We start from the raw sequence: 7,752 nt of genomic DNA on the forward strand, positions 1-7,752 counted from the left end.
AATAAATCTTTGGGCCGGAGTGAGGAGGGACTGAATGAGTAGAGTTGACCAGAGCGAGCAGAGGTCCTAAAAATTCATTTCCTAACAACCACATGAAGGCTCACAACCATCTATACAGCTACAGTGTATTCACATACAAAATAATAAATAAATAAATCTTTAAAAAAAAATTAACAGTGTAATGCCTAGCCCTGTTCTATGATTTTGATCTATCTCCCCAGTACAGATGATTTAGTTTATGGTATTGCTCTTAGCCCCCATCTTGGCAGTTGCCAGATTGGAATGAACAGGGAACAGAGCTATTGCAGGAAGCACTATGCCCAGGGAGTAGGAAAGCACAAAGGGAAGATGCCATCGGTGACGGTGGCAGCTTTCTTCATAGGTGCTGCAGCCCCTGGAGACAACCACACACCCTCATCTGGACTCTGAATCGCCACTTGAGTTTATCTAAGATAGGGAAAGGTTTGTAATTCTGTGCCTGATTTGTGGAACAAGAGCTCTTTGTGATGTAGTTTGGTGGCCTGGTTATATCTTCTGTGAGGCAGAGAGCCAAACTCTAGAACTCAGGGGCATTGCATTCTAACACCCTGGAAGCCCAGGGGAGGGATGAGTAGGGAAGTCGGATGATGATGGCCCCTTCTTTTATTCCGTGGGATGTGGGATCCTCGGTATATACATATGGATCTCTCTTCATTATTGCACTGATTATTTGGCATGTGAGAAGGAGCCACCGAGGATTAATGTTGGGACCTATCAAGAGCTGTACCAAGGTAGGAAAATACTATGACCAGGCCTAAGCATGTCGTTTAAGGAAATTCATCCCCTCCACATCTCTTGGTTATCTTACTTTTTGGTTTTTCTTTTGTAATAAGAATTTTTTTTTCCCCACTGGGTCCCAGCTCTGTTGGTTGGTGGACATTTTGGTCCTTTGATAACTGAAGTCCTTTGGTTACTAATATTACTCATCGATTAAGTTGTTTCACGGTTCTTCATGCCCCCCCCCCCGCACTTATCCATGAGATGGGATGGAGGGTTTAGGGTGTGGAAGAGCCTCTAAGCGAGTCAGAAATAAGAGGAGAACATGAGCTGGGGTCATGAAATGAGGGAGAGATGCAGGGACCATAGAGCTGGATTACAGACCGTGACTTGGGGAGACTTCAGGATTTTGTATCACTTTCGATGTGAAAAAAATTTTTTTTGACGTCTCCGCTTCATATTGTAATGCCTTTTGTCTTTCAAGTGTTTCCGAAGAATCAAGCAAAAGCCTAGTGATAGAACGCTAAGAGGTAAATCCTGACTCCTTTGGCTCCCTAGCCCCGTGGGTGAGGGTTCCACAGATCACCTTCTGTGATGACTGGCCCCAGAAGCCAGGCGTTTCCAAGCCCTCAAGACTGTAAAATAAACAGTGAGAACTAATGAAGACTTAACGTGGGTGGGGAAGAGGCCGGGACGATCCCATCTTCTATCTGACCTCATGTCACCTCCTCCTTTCCCACAAGATGGGCGCTGTCAGAGCATTGAAGATCACGTGGAATTAGATTTAGGACAGCAAGCAATGAGTTTAAGTTGTACTCTGAGCATGCGCTCTGGGGGTTGCCAAGTCACATGTCCTTCAAAGACCTTCAGCTTCACACTGGTTGCCCCCTCAGCCTTCCCTTCAGCCTAACGCTGTGTCCTCCTTTAGTTAAGAAGTGGACATCCAAGGAAGAAACCGAGAAACTGCAGAGGCTGATCTCTAACATGAAAAGGTGACCTCTAGCTCTCTGTAGTCTCCCAGCTCCTAGCTTTGATGAGGTGATCGCTTAGCCTGGCCTTCGGTGAGGGAGGAGGGTGGAGGTGCTGACTAGAGACACCATGGAGTGTGTCAGTCTGAGCTGTGAAGCTTGCCAGAGCAGACAGGCTCATAAGTCTCAACAGGGAAGTGGCATCCATTTTACTGTAGGTCCCAGTAGGTCTGCAATTCAGGGTTAATTGGTGATGGCATTGCTCATGTTGAGTCAGGTGGTTCAGTCAAGAGAATAGGTTTGGCATAAGGAAGCCATTCCTATCATATCTCTTTCCAACTTCATCCTTTCCAGGGTAGAACTCTAGGTCTGGCTGAATTCCATGATCTCGTCTCTCTTCCACAGGCCAGTTCTCGGGATACTCTCAGTCAGCTATCACATATATATATATATATATATATATATATGGATATATATGGATATATATGGGTTTTTATAGAGTAAAAATGACTCATGAGAGATGTTGAGGACAGCAGCGGGGACACCCACAGTTCTTAGAAATGAGGACCTCATTTCTCACAGTTCGGATATACCGTTTACCAGGCACCGGGTTTCTTAGCTCCCACATAAAACTGATTCAGGCCTACTGTGGTGGTGACCTTGGTGCCTCCCCATCAGCTCATCACCTGTCACCCATCTGCCCTGCTTCTTTTCTTCTGGTTCAGTTTCTCATTAAGGTTGGCAGAAAACTGACCGAAGTTCCCAGTTCTTTACGAGGGCTGTACCCTCCTCCGATAGATTGTCTGAGAACTCTCCCCAGACTCTCAGTCCAACCCACTCAACCCACTCAACTCAAGAAAAGCAGAGTAAGCCGGGCGTGGTGGCGCACGCCTTTAATCCCAGCACTCGGGAGGCAGAGGCAGGCGGATTTCTGAGTTCGAGGCCAGCCTGGTCTACAGAGTGAGTTCCAGGACAGCCAGGTCTATACAGAGAAACCCTGTCTCGAAAAACCAAAAAAAAAAAAAAAAAAAAAAAAAAAAAGAAAAGAAAAAAAAGAAAAAAGCAAAGCAGAGTAGCAGACTTCAGAAGGTAGAGGCCAGGACTTGTAGGGTGAGGGAAGGAAAGCGGTCTTCACGCGGTTATTAATGGTTGCCATTTCCCTTCCTAGACAGGGCTGGCTCCCTCAAGAAGGAAGTGTGCGACGACTCCTGTGCTCAGATCCCTCCTGCCCCATCTGCAATGCCATGGCTCTGGAAATTCAGCAGTTGCTGGGGGTTGAGAACAAAAAGCCCTCTTCCAGTCTACTGAGGCACTCACCCAGCGTTTCTTGTCTGGAGACACCGTCTCCATCCAAAGTGTTGAATGAGCAGAGTTCAGAGCTCAGTTCCCAACACTCCAGAGACATTCTATTGACACCCAGGTTCAAGCAGTCAGAATCAACAGATCAGAAACTGACTCTGTCAGATCCTCTGTCCACTGGCAACACTGTCCTCCAGTGTTACCACCCTGCTCCTCAGCAACAGCCGGAACCTCAAGGGTCAAATGCGTTCCAGGATGTAAGCGGTCTGTCATCTTCAAGTATGGACGAGTATGGCGTGCCTACAAACCAACAAAAGAAGAGGAAGAAAACCAAGAAAATTGTCTTGAAGAACCAAGGTCAGCATCGTTTGAGTTCTAGACTCCTTCCTATACCTAGCACCTAGAGCTTCCTAAACTTCAACCAATCCCCTATGCCCTCATATTCTCGGTTTCTGCTGTTCCTATGTCCAAAAGGCCCCTAGGTGCCCTTGAGGACAGAAGGCTATAAATGCATGTGTGCTCAGTGGGAACTTTCCCATGATCTGTGGAGGAGTAGCTCCTGGGGCATCTCATAGTGCAGCGCTTTCCCATTTACAATATCTGCAAAGCCCAGAAACTTAACAACCAACAACCATGGAAAGGATGGGCTGTCACCCCCATGACTAGCATTCACAGAAGGCCACTCCAGAGTAGTCCACAGACCCATCCCATGACTTAGGTTCTACCCTCTCCAATGTTTAGCTTTCATTTTAGTGGCCTTTATATAATGCCTTAAAGATGTGTGTGTGTGTGTGTGTGCGCGCGCGCGCGCGCGTGAAAGACATTGAAACACCAATATGCCATTTCTAGTTTTCTTTCTGTAGTTTATCTTTTGCACACTGGATTTTGAGTCTGCCTTTAGAGATCTTTCCACAAGGGGGCAGGGGGAGAGTATGGGACTTTCTTAGTCAATTACTCCTTTATCTCTGCATTGCCTACAATTTCCTACACCCCACTTAGCTTCTTCCCCATGTTCTCAAACTTGGGCGTTTCCATGGACAAACCCAGATTAATGTCCCAGTTAAGGCCAAGTGTGAGGTCTTGGTGCCTGTGGCTATAGTAATGGTAGCCTCAGTGGGATTTGCCACTCATCCGGAGAGCCCTGCAGATGCGGAGAACCACACGGTAACACTGAGATGTGTTCCAGCCTGCCTGCTTCACCAGATCCAGGGATCTTCCCAATTAGATGCCACTTCAGACCTCATGAGGGCAGTAGCCTTGTCCTGCAGTGTGCTGGGTTCTGCCTCCAAAAGCAGCTGAAAGGGCAGGTTGATGGCAGGTGGATTTGGTATTGCTGGAGATGTTCCTTCCCTAAGGATCCAGCTGCTCCTGTTCCCCGATGAGCAGTGGCCCCTGCCCTGAAGCAGCACAACCCTTATCTTTGGTGAGTTTTTCTCAGCCTGAGCCTGGTTGCCCTTGACAGGATGATGACCTGTACTGGTCTATTGTGGCAAGTCCATAGTTGATTGATTAGACCAAAATACCGAGAGGCTGATAGATTACATGCAGGGAGATCTGCTGGGGCACCATCCCTGCCTCTGTCTGTGATTGCTGAGACAGAAAATCACTGTTGACAGTGTTCCAGGAACTCTGGACAGCAACTTGGTTCTGATCTTCCCTGGAAAACAGTCTGAGCCGCGTAGGTGGTAATGAGCCTCCTGCTTAGAGCAGACTTGCTGGATGCAGATAGTCCTTGACCAGCAGCAGCAGAGTCGCCAGATGGTGGCAGCAACCACCCTAAGTTGCCTAAGCCTTGTCTCAGGGAGCCATTGAGAAACTGGAAACAAGATTGCCTACCATGGCTGCCTGCTGTTTTGTGGGTCTCTCTGGGCTATGACACTGGCCATTCTAGACAATTCGCAATACAGAGTTGGGGCCTGAGTCCTTTGGAGTCTCTGATTCAGTCTTAAGAGTGGTATATTAAGGACCGGCCATGTGTTCGATGTGCCAGTACACCTTCTGTAGAGACTGTACTCCAGGCTGAAGTACCTCTGAGGATGTTCCTGGCGTACGACAACCACTCAAAGCACTTATCTTTCCTAAACTAAAGTTTGACCTGAAAAAGAAATTCCTAGAATACATTTGGAGCAATCTCATTCCGACAGGGAAAATTTTTTGGTCAAAGACTTCCTCCACACACTAGATGTTTGGTAATCTAAACAAGCAAAAGAAAGCATTGTCCTAGGACTCTTATACCACCAGGACCCCCATGTCCCTTAGATTAGAGTGATCTTGAAAGAGGAGTTTTCAGCAGCACTAAAGAGAGCAGAGCAGAGGCAAGGGCATCCTAGACTGAGCGCAGTGTCCTAAGGTTCTCCCATGGGGGGCTCCTGACATCTCCCAGTCCAGTCTAGACACAGTAGAGAAGCCCAGATTCTTGTGTGTACCTGGGGGTCCATGTGAATAATCCAACCCAAGAACCCCCAAACATTTTAGACCAGGGTGAAGCCCATTCCTTACCTAAGCAGCGAAGAAGGAGGACCTAGTGGAATGCAAACCAGCCAAGAATCACAGCACAAATACACCCGTTGCTGAAGTTCATGGGCCAGCAGAAGGTTTCTATGCAGAACCCAGGGCCGCTTGACTCTCCCACCTGCTCTTTAGGCTCTTTCTCAGGTAGAATTGTTTTATGCAGATGAGTTGCCTTCAGGGAGTAGGGACTGGTGAAACCTCCCTCAGTAGATCTACCATCTCTATCTCTGTGTGTGGCCTTCAGTTTCTTGACAACACTCACCAGTTTTTTTCACCGGTTCCCAGAGCATCCTCAGTATTCCTTGGGGCCAAATAACCAAATAAAATTATCTACATAACCATTAGATTAAACTAAATGATCTTACCCAAAGGCTCCTGAGAATGCCCAGTCTGGAGAGCCCAGCCATTACAAGGCCAGGCATTACAGTGCCAACTGCTACAGGCCATCAACTGCTGGGCCAGTATTCAAAGGGGGCTTAATTTTTTAAACAGAAAAATTTTAAGGTGGGAATTCTTCCAGGCTGTACTGCAGAGGGTGAAACTTGGTAGGGCTGGGAGTTGCAGGGTCTGATGGGGAGCCTGTACTCACTAGAGTTCCACCTTTCCAGCAGCGCCCTCAGAAGCTGAAATGGAAAACAAGATGACGTTCTTTTCTCACTGGGTTAACCCTGAAGTGAAATGTGACAGACCGGAGGAACCCTTTGTCTTCTATAAGTCTGACACAGGGGCCAAACCCAAGACTGGAGAGCCCAAGAAGAGTTCTGCCAAAGTCCGAGCGGAGGGACCCAACCTGGAGAAACATGCAAAAGATCTCAAATTCAAGCCTCTCCATGCTAATAGGAACATTTGACTTTCCTGGACACCTACGGTGTCTTCGGAGCTCCAGCAACATCCCTTCTGCACAACCAATCCTGGGCCCCATGGCTACTCCCACAACTGCTTCAAAACTGTCTAAGATTAGTGTCAACCAGCTAGGAAACCAATGCCAGCTCTCCTCTCAGAAGGCCTTGGTTTACACAGAGGATAAGCACGTCAAGCAAACAGGCTCCCAAAGCTCAGCATCCCCCGCAACAACGGCTGTCACCTGTCACTTCTACTTCTAAGCAAGTCTGCCATGAGATTCTCCAAACATACTCTATACCTATAAAGCAACGGACCTCCTGCATTTTCTTTTTGTTTTCAGTGCCACATGTGATAAAGTAGGAAACGTTCTCTGTGTGGTTTGGGTGCTTAAATCTGCCTTTCATTTTGATGGGTCAGCATATGTATCATATAAACACATCCTATGGTTAAAGGGACTTGAGTGGAGAAGGGAGGCCTCTTGTTTAAGGTACACTGAAGATAGAAATAAATCTTGACTTCCCATGAAGAAATGAGTTACCTACCTTTTTAAAGAATGGTCACTCTGCCTCTGTGTTATCTCCCCTTTCACTATTTACATTGTTAGACCTAAGAGGCAGGGAACCCAAAGTCTACCGAGAGGGAGCCAATTCTGATGCAAAAACACTGTAACAGTGGGTCAGAAGTGAAAGCTTCACTTTGAGTCTCAGGGCATGGGGTATTTATTGCTGGTTACAGCAAGCTTGAGAAATTTCCATACAGATCCCCAAGTTAATATTTTAAAAACTGTATTTCTGGTGTAATCTGTAGGAACCAAACACAGGGGTTAAACCAGCTGACAAACAGGACTGCTAGATTATCTATTTTCTGCAGGATGTCTTAGGTTATCGATATGCACCTTGACCTTGCTGTTGTAACCTAGATTGGCTGTTGCTAAGGGGAGGTTGCCATTGGATATTTGCTCAAGTGGGCTTTGTGGTCCCTGGTCAGGCCTCGCACAGAATAGCATTTCTTAAAAACAGAGTTGGTTGGGCTTTACAACATATTCTGCAGGATCCACCCAAGTTAACACTTCATGTACGTCAGAAACTCCATAACATAATTTGGGAGTTTCAAGGGAAGAAAAGAAGGAAGGGAGGAAGAGAAGAAAAGAAAGGAAGTGAAGAGAAAAGAAAAATAATCCTGAAGGATCTCGTGAGGACTAGGAAGCATCAGCCAGTGTGGCAGAGGGAAGGCGGGAGAGTGCAGCACCCGAAGGCTGGGGGGCGGGGCGGAGGGACAACAGGTCAAGCAGAAAAAGGATCAACCGATTGAAGAGCAGTCAGTCTGTCAGTTGAGGTGACTTGGTGCTGACCATCAGCTTGAACAGTATGGAGAG

At 47.1% G+C, this 7,752-nt stretch overlaps 1 protein-coding gene across 2 annotated transcripts; it reads left to right on the forward strand.

Annotated features, from left to right (window-relative positions):
- Positions 1 to 578: 578 nt before the first annotated feature.
- LOC147004373 (protein SPATA31F3-like) lies at positions 579 to 6,893 on the forward strand. 2 transcript variants are annotated; one of them, XM_085838473.1, is made up of 5 exons: positions 579 to 770; positions 1,241 to 1,286; positions 1,685 to 1,748; positions 2,893 to 3,380; positions 6,143 to 6,893. In XM_085838473.1, exons 1-5 carry the CDS (start codon positions 624 to 626, stop codon positions 6,382 to 6,384), a joined length of 987 nt encoding a protein of 328 aa, XP_085694599.1. In that variant the 5' UTR covers positions 579 to 623; the 3' UTR covers positions 6,385 to 6,893. The 2 variants fall into 2 exon arrangements, with proteins under 2 accessions (XP_085694599.1, XP_085694600.1); XM_085838474.1 differs by having other exon boundaries at positions 6,146 to 6,893.
- Positions 6,894 to 7,752: the final 859 nt, after the last annotated feature.

This window comes from Mus caroli, unplaced genomic scaffold (genome assembly GCF_978045245.1).
Source record: "Mus caroli unplaced genomic scaffold, Mus_caroli_1 scaffold_6, whole genome shotgun sequence".
Taxonomy (NCBI): domain Eukaryota; kingdom Metazoa; phylum Chordata; class Mammalia; order Rodentia; family Muridae; genus Mus; species Mus caroli.